This window comes from Perognathus longimembris, chromosome 13, assembly GCF_023159225.1.
Source record: "Perognathus longimembris pacificus isolate PPM17 chromosome 13, ASM2315922v1, whole genome shotgun sequence".
Classification (NCBI taxonomy): Eukaryota; Metazoa; Chordata; class Mammalia; order Rodentia; family Heteromyidae; genus Perognathus; species Perognathus longimembris.
The window spans coordinates 23682153-23703180 of record NC_063173.1 but is presented as its reverse complement, the minus strand read 5'-3'; the positions used below and the strand labels follow the sequence as shown (position 1 = coordinate 23703180).

Below are 21028 nucleotides of genomic sequence, written 5' to 3'. Positions count from 1 at the left end.
TGGAAAATGGCCAGAAGTGGCACTGTGGCTCAGGTGGCAGAGTGCTAGCCTTGAGCAAAAAGAAGCCAGGGACAGTGCTCAGGCCCTGAATCCAAGCCCCAGGACTGGCCAAAAAAAAAAAAAAAAAAAAAAACAAGGCTAGATTGGATGATCTCTAGAAATCCCTAGCTTGAAGATTACACAAGGAAGTCCTTATGGCCTGGGGTTTCCAGGCATGAGCGCTGGTGCTCGGCTAGTCTAGCTCTGCCACTTAATGGCTTCGTGGCCCCAATCTTTCTGAGTCTCAATTCATTTGTCTGACAAATTGAGCCTGATGGCAACTTTCCCTCACAAGATTATAGTAAGGAGTGAGAGAATGTGTTTAAAGTGCTTACTTGGCACAGAGCCTATAACTTAGTTAAATTCAAGAAATAATTGTCCTATTCTTCTCATTTTTTATTTATTCAAGGGAGATTTGTCTTACTAGTTTGATTTATGAGATCATTTTGGATTATGCCTGTAATGACTGTTATTATGTGTCACTTCATCTCAAAGGGTCATATTCTGGTATATTCACGTGTGTACAGCTTTGTGTCAGAAATGTATACACACATACAGGCACACACACACACATACACACACATCCCTCTCCAGCACACACATTCTCTCTCCTCTCCCACCCACTTGCACACACATAAGTACACACACATACACACACACACACACACACACACACACACACACACACACCCTTTGTGGTCTCGGATCTCTCCTCCACAGCCCTGCTCATCTACTGGACCTTGGCCTTTATCACCAAGACCATCAAGTTTGTTAAGTTCTACGACCATGCCATTGGCTTCTCGCAGCTGCGCTTCTGCCTCACAGGGCTGCTGGTGGTCCTGTACGGGATGCTGCTTCTGGTGGAGCTCAATGTCATCCGGGTGAGGGTAAGCAGCCCACCTGAGGATGCAAAGGGCATGGGGTCTGACCCTCATCCTGCGCGTAGGTGTGCGGTGCCCACCTGCTACAACAGCTAAGCCCCAGAGGAGTCCAGCGGCCATGGTCCGCCCCAGAAAAGGGAGCTGAAGCACTAATAGAGGATTTTTTAAAATCTATTCTGTCTGGCCCAGTAGGCCTCTACTCCGATTCCCAGAGGGAGAGAAGGGGACAGCATGTTTAGCCTAGGCTGAATCTCATAACGAGGGATAAAAGCTTCAGGAACTGGCTTTCCCCAGTTCATTTTGTTTAGGGGCAGGAAGATGACATGTTTGTGCTTTAGGAAAAAACTTTTTTATTGTTATCATAAAGATGATGTATAAAGGGGTTATGATTACATAAATCAGGTAAAGAGTACATTTCTTTTTGGACAAGATCACCCCTTCCCTCGCTCTCTCCCAGTTTTCCCCTCCTATTGTTTATGTTTTAATATATTCATATATGCTATGGAGTGCACACAGGCCTTTGTTTTGTTATCTTTTGTGTTTTCTTCTTTCCCCTTCTCTTCTCACCCCAGACAGGCTCCAGTCTTCTCCTGCCCCTGCCCCTGCCCCTGTCCTTACCTGTTCAGGTAGCACAGACTAACAAGCCACTTTGTTTTCCATGCTGTTTTTATTCGTATAATATCATATGCATCCCACAAAGCAATGATCTATTCAGGGCTTGTTTTCTCAATGCTAGTAGGTAAGGTTTTCTCTCCAATATTTATTTTATGAAAATAAAATTTTATTTTATAAAAGTATATGCTGCAGTGGTGGAGGCATGGCTCACGTGGTAGAACACCAGCCAGTGAGATACTAAGGTCAAGTTCTGATGGTGGGGGGAGGAGGATATGCTATTTTCTGCATGATATTTTTCTCACTCAATAAATATCTCCCAGGACTTCTTCCTAGCAGTCTAATATGTCTAATCTAGGCTTCTCAATGACTGTATAATATTCTATCATGCAGACGAGCCTCAATGTATTTGGTATCACAGATGGACATTTATCTTTTGCCAAGTTTTTGGCAGTACCAGGCTTTGAACTCAGGGCCTTGAACTTGCTAGGCTGATGTAATGCCACTGAGCCAGGTCCCAGGTTCCTCCAGGGAGGACTCGTGCCAAGTTCTTGCCTTCTCAAGTGATAGGTAGCACATTGAGCAAGCCTCTGTCTGTATGCATTGTTTGTTCCTGTAGGAGAGAGCCCAAGGAGAGTTGCTGGATCAAGGGCTCTCTGCATTTTAAGCTGTTATTAGTGATACAGATTGCTAGTCAGAAAGGCTATGATCCACCCGCAGTGAATCAAAGAGCCCTTCCTCCATCCTCCAACCAGCCACGGAGTGGAAGGGCCTTCCAATGTGTATAAGATGCTCGTTTAAATAACATTTCTCTGGTTTTTCTGTTTTTAAGTGGTGGTCCATAGGATACAAGGCCCTTATATTCCCTCCCTCTACTGCCCCTCATAGCAGCCCTGGAATGTGGAAACAGTTTAGCTGAAGCTTGAAAGTGGAGGAGTTAGGACTCAAACCCAGGTTTGCATGCTTCAAGTTCTATGAGCACTGTATGAAACCCAGTGATGTCCTTCGATCTGTGAGGAAGACAGTAGGAGGTGCTTGTTCTTCCCCTACACAACTTCAGCCCAACCTAGCCCAGCCAGTAGGGTTCAGAGTAGACCCACTGAAGGCTTACAAAGTGATGAAGCCCGGGGTCTTTCAGAATAATTAGAGACAAGACATATGGCATCTCCTGGAGGTCCAGTGTGGCCATTACATCCTAGATTCTTGCTGGGATGGCAATGGGTGATGAGGAGTTAACCTCATCATATTCATGTGCCCTACAGAGATACATCTTCTTCAAGACACCCAGGGAAGTAAAGCCCCCTGAGGACCTCCAGGACCTAGGGGTACGTTTCCTGCAGCCCTTCGTGAACCTGCTATCCAAGGGCACCTACTGGTGGATGAATGCCTTCATCAAGACTGCCCACAAGAAGCCCATTGACCTGCGAGCCATTGGAAAACTGCCCATCACCATGAGGGCCCTCACCAACTACCGGCGGCTATGCGAGGCCTTTGATGCCCAGGCGGTCAGTGGAGCATAGCTCCCCACCCATTTACTCACCTCTAGTGTAGAGTCATAGACAGGGACTCAGGGCTCCAGGTCAAACCCATGGTAGAGCAGGTGGGGAAACTGAGGCCTCATGAGGGGACTGGGCTTGCCCTAAGTCACACACTAAGCCAGGGACAAGTTCAGGCCTAACTATTCACAGAATGGTCACAGTTGGGCTTGTCACAGACCCTTCCAGCGCAGGTTTAACAATCTCACCCAGATTGGAAAACAGGTCTAATAAGTCCCACTCTTCTGTGCTCTTCTCTCTGGATCTCAGTGACCATCAAAGAAGATTTTTATAAATGCAGTTTGGAGGGTAGAGATGTCCCAATTCTTATACTAACTCTGTGAGTTTGGCCAGGTAGAAATTGTTCCATACCAGAGAGAGGGAAACCATCCCCAAGACATGCCTGCAGCTGGCCCATAGCTAGCAGTGCTAGAGCCCATTCACAGACTCCCTGTGCAGTGCTCCTTCACTGCTGCTGCCCAGAAGCACTAAGGCAGACATGGGGAGCAGGGATAATGAGTGAGTGTGGTGCATGCCACTCCTCAAGTATGGTGCTCTGCTCACCACACAGCCCTGGGACCTTGATTGGTCTTCTGGCCTCAGTTTCCCCATCTGGGCCATATAGACATTGACAGGGCCCACTCAAATATGCCTTCAGTTGCTCTGTGACTTCTTCCTGGGGTTCACCTGTTTTTAGATAAAACTCCCTCTGGGTTTCCCCAGGTAGCAGGAGCCAGGTGCTTTCCGGGGGGCTGGGCCCTGCCATGAATGAGCCCTCAGACACTCTGATCTGGCCATGGTTCTCTCTGTGCAGCAGAAGGATACACAGAGCACACAGGGTGCTCGGGCCATCTGGCGGGCCCTCTGTCATGCCTTTGGGAGACGCCTAATCCTCAGCAGTACTTTCCGAATCTTGGCTGACCTGCTGGGTTTTGCTGGACCTCTGTGCATCTTTGGGATCGTGGACCACCTGGGGAAGGAGAACCATGTCTTCCAGCCCAAGGTAAGCCACCCTCAAGGGAGATTTGCACACTTATGAGAGAGTGAAAGAGGTTGTAGTGTGTGAGCCAAGGCCCCAGGGAGGGGAGAGCAGTTCCTCACACATGCACAAAAGGCCTTAGCAACATGGCCTCTGAAAGCTGCTCTGTGTCTGGTCAACTGAAATGTCAGCAGGTGAGCTTGTACCCCAGGGGATTCTGGGTACCTGTCTCTCTCCATGGTCATGGCCATTGCCACTCCTGCTGTGAAGTCACTGGGAAAGTTGCAGAAACTACATGTGGCCAACCAGGGTCCAGAGCCCCTGTGATTTGTTAGGTATGGTGATTTTCAGTTCTTGTCTTCTTTATAGTCTCAAAGGAAGCATGAAGGGCTCTGCCTTTTTCACCTCTGCACATTCTCACTCTAGAGGTTCTGCAGGGTTATTTGGGGGATGGCTGTCAGAGGAGTCAGAAGCCCCCGTAGGTAAGACTTCTCCAACTCCAGTTTCTACTCAGAGCTATGCTCTTCTTATAAAAATGCTAGACCTTCCTTCCCATAAAGCTTAATGATGAAGGGGGTGACATCAATCAAGTTAAATAAACTGCTTTATTGAGTGGAAACTTCTTCATACAGCTACTTAAAGATAATAAAAAAATATCATTTTTTAAAAAAGAAGCTTTTATTAGTTGACGTTTCCATGGCTTAAAGACACTTGACACCCACTAGACTAGATAATGTCTTTCCAGCTCAAAAGATACTATGATCTGATATATTTTGCCTAGAAGTATCAGAAAGCCTTTTCTGGGGTGACTTTTCCTGCTTGGGCCAATGGCACCCACTCTAGGGCAGATGGCTTTTATTCTGTGTAGGCACTTAGATTTAAATGGCCTTAAAAGGGAATTTTTACCCCAAGAAGACTCTCAGGCTTTTAAAAATTCCCAGTGAGAATGCCATTATTATTTTAACCACAGTCAGGCTAAACACAATGCAGAGAATTAGTCAAGAGGGCCCTTAATAATTTATAATGCCTCTCGTGTAGCATTAATTCATTGATGAGTGTAGTAGTCAATCCCTCAGGAAGCTTATATTAATTTTTCTGGAGTTATAATTAGTTGGCCAAGCAGTTTAAGAAAGAAATATGATATGTTAAATCTGCTGGTCTGATTTGTTCATCAAGTATTTATTAAACCTACTATGTGTGAGACCTAAGTAGGGCTGTAAGAATATGAAGACACTGGTTATGCTGAGGACTTTTGGGCGGGAGAGGTGCAGTACTGGGGATTGAACTCAGGGCCTCCTATCTGCTAAACAGGTGCTCTGCCACTTGAGCCACACCTCGAGCCTCTTTTTGCATTGGTTATTTTCAAGGTAGGATATGGATTTATGCTTGGGTAAGACTGGAACATAGTCCTCCTGTTTGTGCTTCTCTATATCCAACCATCGTGCTTCCCCTATAGCTGAGGTAAGGTGTCTATGTCACCACACCCATTGCTTAAGACAGAGTCTCAAGAACATTTTTTTGCCCAGGCTAGCTCTGAACCATGATTCCAGAATCCCTACCTCCCAAGTAGCTAGAGTTACAGATTGAGTCATCACAACCAGCATGATGAGGACTTTTAACAACAATGGCCACTTAGGGAGTGGCTGGCTGTGTTCAGCAATTAGCTGTGCCTTTTCATATTTAACTCCTAGAAAAATTCTTTTGAGAAGAGTACTTTTTAAAAAAAAAACAAATGTATTGAGATATAATTACCATACCATATAATTCATGAAATAAATATTATGATATCCATTTTACAGGTGAGAAACTTGAGGTTCAAAGAAGTTTAGCAACTTTCCCCAGGATCACTCAGCTAGTTAATAATAGAATCAGCATGTGAACCTGAATCTCATTCGCTCCATAGTCTGGAAAATTAAAATTATGATATTAAACTGATTGTTACTACCAAACTGTCACCTCTAAAGACTGTGAAATCCAATGGTGGGGAGAAAAATCTAAACTTAACAATTGGTGGTACTGGCATTTTGAACTCAGGGCCTTATACTTGTTGGCAAGTGTTCCACTCCTGGCTACACCTCCAGCTCTTTTTACTCCAGGTATTTTTTAGGTACAGGCTTGAATTTTTCCTCAATGCTGTCCTTCAACTATGATCCTCCTATCTCCACCTCCGAAAGAGGTGGTCTTATAGGCATGAGTGACCATACTTGGCAAAATATTTTATCCTGTGTATTACGTAAGACCATGGGGAGGACATTGTGAAAAGCGGAAGTGGCCAAGTCAGCCTCTGGTCATGAGCAGCTTCATAAGACGAGTATTAGATGGGGTATTGACAGTCAAGTAAGAGTTGGTCCAGTGGGGAATTTCTTGTTCAATCAAGAATGCAGCTGGGCATGGGTGGCTCATGCTGTAATCCCAGCTACTCAGAAGGTTGTAAAGACACTGTTTTTGTTTTTGTTTTGTTTTTGAGAGGTGGGGTAGTACTAGGGCTTCAACTCAAGGCCTTGCACCTGCTAGATCAACACCCTACTGCCTGAACCATACCTTCACTCTTTTTGCTTTTAGGTTATTTTCAGTCATAGTCTCAATTTTTGGAGGGGGACCCAGGCTGGCCTCCACCTGCAATCCTCCCATCTCTGCCTCCTCAGTAGCTGAGATTACAGGCATTAAACCCCCTGTGCCTAGCAAGAATGTGAGGACTCTTGCCTACTTAGACTTGGATGCCTTTTGAAGTCTTTCCCAGCCTTTTGCCTGACCTTTACTTGACCCAGAAAAGAGAAGGGAAGTGATTATGTCTCTTGTTTACAAGGGTGTCACCTTCATCCTTAGATCATAGGAACTCCAGAAGACTCTCCATTCATAATCCTGCATCTGGTTGCTCATATGAGGCAGAAATGGCATTGGCCAGAGCCTTTCTCAGCTTGTCCAGCCATCCTTTTCTTCCTATGTCCCCTAACCCTTGGAGGATTCTTCTAAAGAGAGTACTCTGAGGCAGGATATATTAGAGATGGAAAGAACGATATTTAGAAGCTTAGTTCATCTCAGAGGCACCTTTGCAGACTTCTTCTCCGTATTTATATACAAACTCTGGATTTATAACCCTCTCATTGGAATGTTCTTGTCCCCGTTCCTTATCAGCACACAAATCCCTGAGACAGATGGTCCTGCCTCAGTGGCAGCAGGCCTTATCAGGTTATAATATTTGTTCCCTGCAGTCCAAATACAATCAGTGAGTTTCCGACATGGAAACAAGAGGTGAAAGTAAATACAGTCCCCAGGCTCCGGAACAAGGAACTCTCCATCATGTGTTTGCCTTATTTGGATTAGTTGTCATCTAAGCCCAGAAAATGGGAAACAGGGACCATTTACTGGGATTACTTGATTCATCTCCTGACCTTCCAGCAGCTCTACCCAGACAGCAGGGGTTGCTGTGATTTTTAGAAGCTCCTTAGCTGTGCACTAACTGGGGCCTGGGGGAGGAAGCTCACCCAGAGTCCATCCTGCTTCAGTCAGCATAGGTTGCACCTACAGTTTACTCTTACCAGGGTCTTCCCTGTCCTCGCTTCCCTTCCAGGATACACGGTCGGAAAAAAGCATATTGCCCTTGGCATCTACAAGAATGGAAGGTTCTAGTTTCTTCTTTAATGCGCCTCTAGGTATTTTGTATTGCTATTGTATAGGTGATGTACAGAGGGGTTACAGTTACATAAGTCGTGTAAAGGGTATGTTTCTTTTTGGACAATGTCACCCCCTTCTTGGCTGTCTCCCAGTTTTTCCCTGCTATCCCCACCCATAAGTTGTGTGGTTCATTCTCTACAGTGTCTAGTGAGTACCACTGCTGCATTTGTTTGCTCTTTGTCCCTCCGTTTCTGCGTACCCCTCTTACCCTCCCAAAGACTGATAAATGATCCAAAAAGAAAACACAAATAGCAACAAAGAAAAGAACCCCGTGTTTCCATTTTCTGGAGTTCATTTTTGACAAATATTATTTTATATGATCGCATGCACACAGGCATTGCACTTTGTGTTCCTCTCCCAAGAGTATCCTCTTTTGGGACTTCATGTATTTTTGTGACCTGCGGGCTCTCTCATGCTCTTGTTACCCTGCCCCTCCCTAGGAATGGTGAGACCTAGGCTAGCTCTGCCGGTGATCCAGTTCTTTCCAGCCCCTGCCCCACCCCCACTCCAATCTGTCACTTGCAGCTGATGCCACCGATCTGGCTGGAGGGCTAGGAAATTGGATTCATAAAGAATTGCTGGTGTCTGAAACCTGCCAGCATTGCCCTGGGATGTCAGCTGCTCCAGGAGGGGGAGGGGGAGACAGTCAGAGCTGGATCTAAGGCTAAAGCTTCAAATGGCCTCTAAGCCCCACTAGGGAAGATATGTGTGGTGCTCATGCCCACGCGTGCATGGAGTATGAATGTTTCTGAATAAGTTCTTCCAGAAATGGCTTGTGGTTCTGTATGTATGTTCTTCTGTCTGCCCTTCTGTTTCTTGCTATGTTCCCTCCTTTATGTGTGTGTGTGTGTGTGTGTGTGTGTGTGTGTGTGTGTGTGTGTAATGTTTGTGTGTTCCATCCCAATCATGGCTATATTTGTGGCTCTCACTATGGGTAGCTTAACCAGCCTAAATGCACTAGTGTTCTATGATGTTGGTATGCTAATATGTACATGTGTTTCTTCATGACAATGCCCCTGGATCTGCCTGGGCCGGAAGAACCTGCTTTCAAGTCACTGACTCCTCAGCCACCAAGACTCTGTTCAGTGTCACCTTTTCCAAGAAAGCCCTGCCCATGTTAAATTAGATGCTTCTCCTTTGTGCGCCCACAATATCATGAGTGGCTGGAGGAGTGCTCTGTGACTGAGTGCATACCTGACATGTGTGAAGCCCTGGGTTCAATCCCTAGGACCACAAAGAAGAAAACATTCCTTTTCTTTCCCTCAACTTGACCATGAATCCCCCAAGACTTCACACCAGAGCTGCATTATCTGATCTCTGTACCCAGCACCCAGCTTCCTGAGTGACCACAGTAGACCTGTGGAAAATGATCCAACATTACCATACACGGACTTCTTATGCTCCTCAGTGCTTTTCATATGCACCATTACACTGACGCCTTACAAAATGCTCTGAAGCAGGATCCCTTAGTAGCTTTATTAAACAAGGGAGAAAACCAAGAGAGGTCAAGGAACTTACCTAAGGAGGCAATAGCTAATATATTATGAGCCAGGATTCACCCTCAGGTTTGGCTGAGCTCTGTGCCTCTACTGCCTCTTCTCCCCTCACCAGGCCTGGCTTCCCTGAACAGCATTCCAAGCTTCGTGGCTGGTCTGTACTCTCCTCCTCCTCCCTACCCTTCCTCTTCCTCCTCATCACCCCCTCCTCCTCTTCCTCCTTCTCCACTTCCAATTCTGCTCTTGGCAGTGCTGGAGTTTGAACTCAGAGCTACACATATAATCACTTGCCCATGTGGCATTGGGGCAGCCACTTAGCTATAGCTCCATTTCTTCATGTGCAAAATAGAGCCAACAATGGTACCCTTCTCATTAAGCATTGTGAGGATAGAAATCTGTACATTCTCCTGATCCTTCTTCTCCTATAAAGTCTGGCCTCTCCCCAGCAGCTTAATGTCCCTTTTACTGCTTTCAGCCTATCCCAACCCATATATCCCCACTTTTCTGCCTCTGCCTCTCCCTCTAGTGCATAAGTGAGATCCAGAGTCAGGAGCTTCAGGTCTTGGCAAGACCTTCCTCTCAGAAAGTTTCACAATGGTTTCCTATTCCTGCTCACCTGACAGAGAGAAATCTTTTCCACACATATAAAGAGAGAAAGCTATACATAGGACCAGACAACTCTATGAGCTAGGGAGGTTGGTTTGGAGACCCCTCTTCATGAAACCTTGCATCCAAGATCCAGGATTCTTTGCTCAGTTGTGGGGCTTGAACTCTGGGCCTAGATGCTGTCCATGAGCTCTTCAGCTCAAGGCTAGCACTCTACCACTTGAGCCACAGCACCAGTTCCAGTTTTCTGGTGGTTAATTGGAGATAAGAGTTTCACATGGGGCTGGGAATGTAGCCTAGTGGTAGTGTGCTTGCCTACCATACATTAAGCCCTGGGTTCAATTCCTCAGTTCCACATATACAGAAAAAGCCAGAAGTGGCACTGTGGCTCAAGTGGTAGAGTACTAGTCTTGAACAAAAGAAGCCAGGGACAGTGCTCAGGCCCTGAGTCCCAAGCCCCAGGACTGGCAAAAAATAAAAAGTTTGCAACATGCCATGAAACTGTACCTTTTAGTCTCTCGTATTCCCTTCCCGTGGTTTTATGCCTGCTATTACTGTAACTGATCTTAGTACCCCGGATACTGTATATACATGTATTGGAACTAGGGAAGGGAAAGGGAATACCAAAATCAAGAGACAAAGGAAAAAAAGATAAACCATTGCAATAGTGATACTTACAAAACCAAATGGTATAAACAAACCATACAACTCATGGGGGGGAGGGAAACGGGGAGGGGGGAGATGAGAAAAATGGGGGAGGAGGTAACAAGTTAGATAAGTAATGTACTTGCCTTACCTATGAAACTGTAACCCCTCTGTACTTCACTTTGACAATGAAGAAGAAGAGGAGGAGGAGGAGGAGGAGGAGGAGGAGGAGGAGGAGGAGGAGGAGGAGGAGGAGGAAGTTTCACAGACTTTCTTGTGATCCTCAGATCTCAGCCTGCTGAGTAGCTAGAATTACAGGCGTGAGCCATGGGCACCCCTGCCAGGAATTTCTTCGTTTAGGAAGAACTCGACTCAGAGCTGCCCTGTTCATGTCCTCCTGGTCCTGGCAGGATATACCTTCAGGCTTTTGTGTGATATTGGGGTTTGAACTCAGGGCCTCACACATGAAAGCCAAGTGCTTACCCTTAATTCACATCCTGAACCCTATTTGTGCTTTAGTTACTTTCCAGGTAGGGTCTTATTTTTTCTTAGGGCTAGCCTCAGACCCTGATCTTAAGCATGGGAAACCTCACAAAGTTTGTAGGGTGAGATGGGATCTTGCTAACAGCCTTGGGTTGGCCTTGAACTTGGATCCACCCAATCTCTGCCTTCTAAGAAGCTAGAGTTACAGTAGCTGAGCCACCAGACCAGGCCTTGACCTTGAGTTCTTTCTTACTTTGTTCTCTTTGCTGTTTACCCTACAGCAGGTCCCACACCCATCCAAAAAACATGCAGAGTTCAGGGCAGTCTCTCTAAAAGGAGAGTTGTGTACTCATGGAAACAATGGTGGGGGCTTTGCTGGAAAGAGATGGACCTATGAAGATCAAAGTTTCCCTGGAAGCTAGTGATGCTGAATTTGGAAACAGACACACTGTTATTCCCTGGTATCTTTAGCAACAAAGGCAAAATGTTTCGCTGTACTGATTAGCATCTGGGATCTTGCTAGAAGTGCAGAGAGAAGAGGCCTTAAAAAAAAAAAAAAAAAGAGGTCCTGGGAGCTCACAGAGCTGGGCACTCAGGTCTTTGATCCTTTCAGTCTGTTGTCACTGCTGAGTTCCCATCTGTCCCTGGGGGAGCATCACCGTGCCAGGTTTCCCACTGGTCTTTTCTGTCCCAAAGTCACTGCACTGTTGGCAAACTGTTGGTACGTAGGGATGAGGCCGTGGCTGATTCCATTCCTGTCACTGAGAACACATGACAAGATTTTCTCTAGCAGGTCTGGCTTTGCTCTATTTATTCTTGTTCCCTACACAGGGAGCTCCCTTGGGCCTTGTGCCACAATGCTGACAGCCTCTGGGCCTGAGGTTAGAAATGAGTTGCATTCTGTTTCAAATGTAAGATGAAGAAGGTACAGGCAACCCTCCTCATACTTAGCAGAAGGCTTAGTTGGATTTATCTGTCTGGCTTTTCACTCATAAACAATTGCCAGCATGGGGGTGGTCCTTTGATAATCAGGGCTATGATGGCTCAGTGGTATATACTGATGATGTCATTTTGCTGACAATGACAATTACCTCTGTTTCTGACCTTTTTCCAACAGACACAATTTCTCGGGGTATACTTTGTCTCATCCCAAGAGTTCCTTGGTAACGCCTACGTCTTAGCTGTGCTTCTGTTCCTTGCCCTCTTACTGCAAAGAACATTTCTGCAAGCTTCCTACTATGTCGCCATTGAAACTGGAATTAACTTGAGAGGAGCAATACAGGTATTTGTGTGGTTCACAGTAAGAAGTATACTATTCCTTCTCATACACGTGAATAGCTCTAATGTGGATTTATTTTTGTTGTGCTTCATCTGTGTTTGGAAATAACCATGGCCAAGGTATTATGGGATAGTGAAAAGTGTTTGGGGCTGGATTTGGGACATGTAGTAATTCCAGCTCTGGCCCTTTCTTGGACTATGCAAAGATGAAATGTTGGCTGCTTATTATCCCTTGGGCCTCCTGACCTTTGAAAGTGGCAGACATCACTAATCACTCATAGCATTCCTTCCTGCTGAGTACAAATGCAACCTCAGAGTCCTTCTCCACTATTCCTCCAGAGTCTACTACCAGCTAGTCTTCTTTTGGGCACAAAAATATAAATTCATGAATGTACTAACTCAGCATAGTGTCTAAGAACTATTTGACCTCTTGAGTCTGGGATCAAGTCTAAGAGTCACTAGTCTGGTCTGATTTATGACGTTTGTTTGCTTGTTTTCTTGGCAGTACTGGTGATTGAACTCGGGACCTTGCACTTGTTAGATTTTTCCAACCCCTTAATCCTTTGGTTATTTTCAAGAATTTTTATTTATGCCCTGGCCAATGGGCTGTGATCCCCCTACTGTGCTTCCTCTCCCTGTCACTGGGGGTTAACAGGTGCATGTCACTGTGCCAAGCCCTTGTATTTCTCCCATAAGTAGGCTAACAAGCATGCGCCCTTGCACCCAGTCATTAGAAATAGAGTCTTACTAACTCTCATGCTTAGTAGGCTGGCTTTAAACCACAGTCCCCCAAGCCCTGCATCCCAAGTAGGTAGGATTGCCATCTTGAGCTACCCCACCTGGATAGGTCTAGAATCTAGGTCCTGTCTTTTAGAGTTCATTGAAAGGATTGTCAGTCAGGGAGGATTCAAGACTCCTTTGAAGATGCTAGTGATATGAGTTATCCAAGCCCCAAGGTTTCCATTGAGAATTTCAGCTCACGGTTGGAATAGCAAGTCCTCCATGAGAGTAGCTTACATAGGATAGAAGGTTCACATAGATTCAGAACTTGTACAGCTGTTACACAATCATCTGAGATCATAGATCCGGTGCTAGAAATTCTCAAGGGGAGAATAAGGACTAGCTCTCTAATGCTGCCATTCCCAGTGACTTCCATACATTGTGGCAATATCTTAAATCTACTTTATTCTTCAATTTTTTTTTAGAATAAGTAACTTTGACTGGTCCCCTAGGATCCAGAATTGAGGCTTTTCTAAAAAAGGGAATGAGAAGAAAAAGGTATAGCCTGGGTTGGAGGCAGTATTAGGAACCAAAGTCTGTATATTCTGTTTGTGAGTCTATGTGAATGTTGCCACTCATGTTGTATGGTGTCCACCCTGTGTGGTTATGCAAACAAACTGCCTGCTCTAAGTAGGTTTTCAGGGAGAAATCAGAGGATTTGCTCAAAGATGTCATCACGTGAGAATGGTAGAAAGCACCTGGTAGAATGGTAGAAAAAAAGACCTTCAAAGATTCTCAGGAGCTCAGGCTTGGAAAGAACAAATCTACTCCTTATTCAGAAAACCTCCATGAGAGTCCCAGCTTCTACCCAGACCCTGTAAGTGACAGGCAGACTTACAGCACCATGGCCAATTTTGTGGCTGAATAGTTTTGTAACTTAACCGATTTTGTATTCATGTGTCATAAATCACATGCCAGCCTAGAATTTTCCAATTACAATAAAAGAGCCAAAAATTGTTTTTTTAATGTATTAGCATGTGATAGGGTTTTCAAAAAGCAGATCTTTGGCTCTTTTACATTAATAAGAGAGATGAATACATGCACCTCCCAAAAAAGAGATGCTGGCATTAATTACAGAAACAAATTATAAAGTGAACATTCTTCCTTGCAGAGATTTACAGAAAGTTACTTACACAAAATTTACTCTCATTGATGAGTATGTGTCTTTGTGAGTTAGAGACTGCCTTGCTTTCCATGAAAAGTTAAGAAAAATTCCATATATATGTGCATACAAGCACACATACATATTTACTAGTTGTCATTTGGTAGTGTAATCCATGCATCTTGCTTTTTACTTAATAGATTTTTAGTTGACAGATTCCTCTATATCCCTACCTCACGAAAACTAGGTGGTTTTTTTTTTTTTTTTTTTTTTTTTTGGCAGTTGTGGGCTTGAACTCAGGGCCTGGGCACTGTCCTTGAGCTCTTTTGCTCAAGGCTAGCACTGTACCACTCTGAACCACAGCACCACTTCTGGTTTTCTGGTGGTTAATTGGAGATGAGAGTCTCATAGACTTTCCTTCCCTGACTGGCTTTGAACTGCAATCCTCAGATCTCAGCCTTGAGAGTAAGCTAGGATTACAGGTGTGAGCCACCAGCACCTGGCTGGTAGTTATCTTTTAAAATCTGATTTTAGCCATGGATGGCTCATGCTTATAATCCTAGATACTACAGAGGCTGTGATCTGAGGATCCCGTTCAAAGCCAGCCTGGGCAGGAAAGTCCAAAAGTCCATGAGATTCCTATCTCCAATTAACTACCAGACAACCAGAAGTGGCGCTATGGCTCAAGTGGTAGAGTGCTAGCCTTGAGCTGAAGAGCTCAGGGGCGATCCCCAGGCCCAAATTCAAGCCCAGGACAGACAAAAAGTTTTTTGTTTTTTTTAAAAAAAGACCTTATCTTGATCTCATTTAACCTGGGAAATACATAGAGTTATCCAGAAGTGCTTCCATTCTTTTAAGTCTGACCTTTGAGATATACAAACACATAGAGAGAGAGAGACCTAGAAAGAGACATATAGACATATCTCCCCAAAAGACAAAGAAGATATTCATGCTTTAAGAAAACCTGACCCACTGAAGGGGGAAACAAAAAACCACCTGAGTTTACACAAATGATTTAGGGGTTCAGAATCTACTTCAGCACAAGGCACAATAGAATTGCACTCAGAAGCAGCATCCCCAGGACATTTAAGACAGGAAAGACTTTTTCCTTGTTCTGGAGCACAGAGCCTGAAAAAATCAACCTTCCTGGGAGACACATTGCTCTATACACAAAGCCATTAGGTTCAGACCCCACAGGAACCATTACTCTGGCTGCTGCCTGGCGGCCCTGTGGGAGCCCTCAGGTGACTCCAAGTGCTGTGCTGGGGCTGACTGAGACTCGGGGTCGTGTCTCACATCAGACCTGCTGAAGCCCAGCCCTTGTTTTGTTTCAAGGCCCTGTGATGACAGAACCTGCCCGGGGTGGAATTGACCACTCTAACACAGGCAGCCTCCCACTTCATCATTTTTATGGCTCTGAAATGTGTTCTTCATTGGCCCCTGTAAATCAAGTATACAACTGGACATGAAGATCTGCTTTTAAGATTGAAGAGCTAATTAAGTCCTGTCCCTCTAGGGAGAGGCTTCACCAGCTGGGGAGGAAGTAACTTGCTGTGCCTTCATTTGACTGCTGCCTCCATGACTTACTTGATCCGTAACAAAGTCCCTTATTTCTGCCTGGTCTTTATTTGTCTCAAATTATAAAATAGGAGCAATGACACAAATCTGCTCTTGGACTCTGTGGGATGTCTGGAATAGTCCATCCCTGTAGCATCTGAGGTGGTGATTGGCATAATGATGATGAATGTGAAACACTCTGCTCTCATTTCTAGACCAAGATTTACAACAAAATCATGCACCTGTCCACCTCTAACCTGTCTATGGGAGAAATGACTGCGGGGCAGATCTGCAACCTAGTGGCCATTGACACCAACCAACTCATGTGGTTTTTCTTCTTGTGCCCAAACCTCTGGGCTATGCCAGTTCAGGTATTGGATGTGTGTTTAGGACACTGGGTGCAGGGAAGGGCACAGCAAAACAAAACCTGAGAATCTGCTAGTTCATGTCTAGTGACGAGCTCACTGTCTTCCATTCTGTGTTTGTCTGGGTTTTTTACTCCCTTGGGTCTCCATGGAGTGTGCCATATACTGAAAGCAGTCTTACTATCTCTCTCAACCACCCAAGAAAGCTATGTCATTATGACTTTGAAAATGGAGCTAACCTGGGCTGGGAATATGGCTTAGTAGTAAAGTGCTCGCTTCGTATACATGAAGCCCTGGGTTTGATTCCTCAGCACCACATATATAGAAAAGGCCAGAAGTGGCGCTGTGGCTCAAGTGGTAGAGTGCTAGCCTTGAGCAAAAAGAAGCCAGGGACAGTGCTCAGGTCCTGAGTCCAAGCCCCAGGACTGGCAAAAAAAAAAAAAAATGAAAGAAAGAAAGAAAATGGAACTAACCTTCAATAAACTGTAGAATATTTACATGTAGAGCAGTCTTACAGACACTAAAAGTTACATTGTAGCAATGTACTTACTACATTGAGAACTATTCATAATGGGTTCTTTCAGAACACTGGTGTTTGAACTCAGAACCTCATGCTCCTAGGCAAGTGCTCTACTCTTCAAGCCACACTTGTAGCCCGTTTAGTTTGGTTATTTTTTGAGGTAGGATCAAGCAGGCCAACCCAGACCATGATCTTCCTTTCTATTTCCCAGCAGAGCTGAGATGACAAGCACAAACCACCATTCTTACCTTTTCCTATTAAGATGGAAATTCTTCAATTTTTTGCCCATACTGGCCTAAAGCCACAATCCTTCCAATCTCAGCCTCCCAAATAGCTAGGATTATAGGCATGAGCCACCACACCCAGCTCAAATGGTGTTAATAATCTACTTTTAAACAAAAAGAAAGTAAGCTGCATAGTAATATATGCCCTGTACTTCTTACTAAGTTGAAATATGTATATGTACAATTTGCACAGGTTCTCACAGGAAAGAGAATTGGGAAGGCCTTAGGATGGGATTACAAGTGATTTCTCTGTTTTTGCGTGTTTCTAAATCCTGTAATAGTATGTATTGGTTTGGAAATTGAAAATGTGATACTTTCAAAGCTGAATAACCTTTGGGTTTGGCTCAAGAAGAGGCACATTGTCCCTGGATGATAGCAGGAAAGGTATCTAAATGCTGGCTTTGGCCTGTGTCTCTGGAGCTTCTCCCCCATGAAGTCTAGTCTCTGACTTGGGAATGAAACTTCACTCTGGTGCTCAGACCAGAAGTGAAATCCCAGGCCACTTTGCAGAAGACTTGCAGGATCCACCGGGACTGGTAGATGACCAAAATTAACTCAGGAGCCCCACTCCTGTGTGATCCCCAGGGCATTTTAAAGATGAAGCAGCAGAGATTCAGCAAGGTTAGGTTACTTGCCCAAGATTGCACAGCTGATAAATGCTACAGGGCCAAAGATCCCAGTGATTTTGATCTCCTTACCTCATTGAACTGCTTTCCTAACCCCTGAATAGAAAACCAAATAATACTTCCATTCCCCAGCCTTGCTTTGCACACCCAGAATCACTGAGGATTCCCTCTGAAGCAGACTGTTCCAACCCCTATAGATGAGAGGAATGGACCAAAGTTTCCAGGGGGTGGGGAAGAGGGGCCAGAGAAGTACCAGGAGGATCCTGGGAGCAGCCGCAGCTGCATCTCCAAGTCCTACCAGTCTCTGCCAGTCCCTAGGAGATAGTACGAGTACAGAGGCTGACCTTGAAAGCTGCCTAAGGCAGGGACTGTGAGTGGCCTAGGCAGTCTCTCCATGTGGCGTACAATGCCAGTTGCTGACGCAGTTCCCAGTTGCTTTCATATGAGCATAGCTTGTGCAGGAATTAGGAATGAAGGACTGGATGCCAAAGAGGACTTCTTGGAGAGTAGTGGGGCAGGGCTGCAGGGGTAGGAGGCTCATCTCCTGATGTGGTCCTCTGCCTATGTGTGCCAGCTTTAATGTGAGTTAAACATGGGGAGACAGATGGTGACAGGATCATTTCTCGGCCTCTCAGATACCTGCTAAAGCAGGAGGCCCCTGTGATTAACGCCTACCTCATCCCTGAGATGGTGCAGGGAGTTTCATGCCAGGCTGTTGCTGAGCTCAGGTACTACAGGGCCCCCTCAAGTGGTTTTATTTTATTTTCTCTATTTTCAACTAAGGAAAGCAATGCATTTGTTTCTGTTTGTTTAAAGAGTAAGCTTTGTATTTAAAGGTGCTTGCCTTTGACGGTGACCTGAGAAACTGTCCATCTGAGTGCTTTGGGGACTAGCAAAACTGATTTTACACTTCACATAAATATTCATAAGCAGGCAGTAATTTACCTAAAGTTCTAATAGAAACAAAATGAATTCTCTTCTCAGAGAATACGTGCTAGCTTCACTAAGGAAAAAAAAAGGCACCATGGGCTGTAAGAGTAAGAAGCAAATTCAAATTCATGGATTCAGAACTGGCTCTTTCTGGCAAAGATGACATAATTTTGCCCCTTTGTTTGTGGATTACTGTTTTCTAGTAAAAGTAAGGTTCCAGCCTTAGTATCCAGCAAACCAAAGTGCTGTCACATTCTTTGTGCAGTCTCAGCCTTGAGTCTTCCATTGGGGAAGTAGCCTTGGAGAGCAAGTAAATAGTAACACGTCAGCCAGCCTTGCACATAAATGCAGGTAGTCACCAGCCCAGACCCTCTGCTGGCGTATGAGCCCAGCATGTCCTTTGGAAATTGCTTTGCCGTACCACCTCACCTGTCCTCAAAATGCTTTGGAAACGTTGGCATGTTCTATTCTAAAGGCTTAAAGGGTTGCCACTGCTCTTGGTAGAGCAGTCTCCTGGTGAACTGTCTCATCCCATGACCTTCCCCAGATCATCGTGGGCGTCATTCTTCTCTACTACATCCTCGGGGTCAGTGCCTTAATTGGAGCAGCTGTCATCATTCTGCTGGCTCCAGTCCAGTACTTTGTGGCCACCAAGCTTTCCCAGGCCCAGAGAAGCACACTGGTAAGTGTCCCAAGGTATCTGCATGCCCCCTTACCCTTGTGTCTGCCTGGATCACTGTCCTTCCACCAGTGGTCTCCTCCCGTAGTGGACTGTCACTGACCTGGAGTAGGATACTGTGCAGGCCTCTGCTTCTTTATCTGTGAAGTGGGATTAACAGAGAAGCCAGGGATCATGGCTCTGGGGGGCAAGAGCTGTGAGTGAGGACATTGAGTGGCTGTTGTCCCCTTGGCTGAGGGATGGGTAAAACCATCTCCCCTCTGGTTTGGTGACCTCACAGGAATATTCCAACGAGAGGTTAAAACAGACCAACGAAATGCTTCGCGGCATCAAGTTGCTCAAGCTGTATGCCTGGGAAAATATCTTCTGTACTCGGGTGGAAACAACTCGCAAGAAGGAGATGACCAGTCTCCGGGCCTTTGCGGTCTACACCTCCATCTCCAGTAAGTCCGTGGAACTGGCCAGCCCAGATGCTGCTGCATGCATGCAGGGCTAGAGTTTTAGGCATGGGTGAGGGTAGTAAATTGGAGAGGCTTTGGGATTGGTCATCCAACCCAGAGGGCCCTCAAACTGGTTCTGGTAAGTGAGCCTCCAGAAATTACAGGCCTTCAATGTAGACTGGGGAGAAGAACAGGTGAAGTATTGCTCCTCATGGAGCTGGTACAGGCAACAGTAAGCAAATGAACAACAATGGTTTCTAATTCTTCTAAGTAGGAGGACTGTCAGTAAGTCAGCCAGAGCTGCAGCCTTTGTTGAAGTTCTGCAAAAGGAAAGAGCTAGTTATCTTAAAGATCATGAACCCAAGCCAAAGGTATAGAGACTGTATTTATAGTAACCAAGGGATTTAGAAACCCCAATCCAAGAGGAAAGTAAAATCAATCCCCTACAGCCCTTGCAGATAAACAAATAGAATCCACTTCACAGAGACTAGATGACTTTCTAGCAACTGCTCCTGTGGAACAATGATCTAGTAATAAATAAATAAAAGAGAAAAAAAATGTGCCACCAGAGTAAGAATCAGTAAACTCAAAAAATTAGCATTAGTCTTTTAAGACCTGGGGAGGATAGACTGGTCCAAAACAAATGTGTTTAACATAAAGCACTACAAGAAAGTATAAAACCAACAAGGCATTCACTATAGGAGATCATCAGAGGAAAAGAATGAAAACAAATTCTAGAAGTTAGCATATTAGTTATTGAAATTAATTCACTGACAATAGTCCCCTGGAAACGAAGAGGGCATTTAGAGGGCAGGTGATGGGCCCTAGCCCAAGTTTGTCTGACACTTTGAAACACAGCTCCATAGGCCTACCCCTTAGTGACTACTCTCCTAGTGCCTAACTGGAATGTGGACATTTAGTAACCCACAGACCTCACATTAGTTCCCTGACTTAAGTAGTTTAAGAGCATTATGGTAAGAAGGGCCAAGTGGTAATTGCCAGAAAGAAAAAAAACAACCAACTCAATGTGCAGGTTAATTAAATTAACATAACTGAAGAAAGAATTTGTGAATTAGAAGATAGATCTGTGGGAATTATATAGAACCTAGCAAGAAGGGTTTACGGGAAATGTTTTCTGCAAGTGGGCAACAGTGCTACAGATGGGAAACGGAGGCCCTGAGGTTATTAGCAGGATGCCTCAGACCACATTCTGCAAAGTCTCTGTGCTATTTTCTAAAGCACTGGGAACCCATAAGGGGCAAGTATTTAGGTCAAATGATGGACATTGTTGTGAGTCTAGTTTCTTTTAGGAGATGAGGAACAGCTAATGAATGGCCTTGACATGAATAGGGAATGGGAGGAAATTGAGAGAAATAGTTGATACCACTTCCCCCAGGTGAAATGGTTTCTTTTTGGTGAGCTAATGGAAGGAGGAGCAGGAAGCAGTAATGGAGGAAGTTCTGGGACTGTTTTCCAGACTCCTGGAGAATTCATTTCTTGGATTCCAAGTTGCAAC

At 45.0% G+C, this 21028-nt stretch overlaps 1 protein-coding gene across 1 annotated transcript in view; it reads left to right on the top strand.

Moving 5' to 3' along the window:
* Positions 1 to 21028, top strand: part of Abcc8 (ATP binding cassette subfamily C member 8) — a 73715-nt gene that overhangs the window by 10524 nt on the left and 42163 nt on the right. Inside the window, exons 4-10 of the mRNA XM_048360211.1 lie at positions 760 to 926; positions 2795 to 3037; positions 3882 to 4070; positions 12069 to 12233; positions 15884 to 16039; positions 18941 to 19075; positions 19353 to 19515. Coding sequence (XP_048216168.1) covers positions 760 to 926; positions 2795 to 3037; positions 3882 to 4070; positions 12069 to 12233; positions 15884 to 16039; positions 18941 to 19075; positions 19353 to 19515 — 1218 coding nt within the window. The remainder of the gene's footprint in view (positions 1 to 759; positions 927 to 2794; positions 3038 to 3881; positions 4071 to 12068; positions 12234 to 15883; positions 16040 to 18940; positions 19076 to 19352; positions 19516 to 21028) is intronic.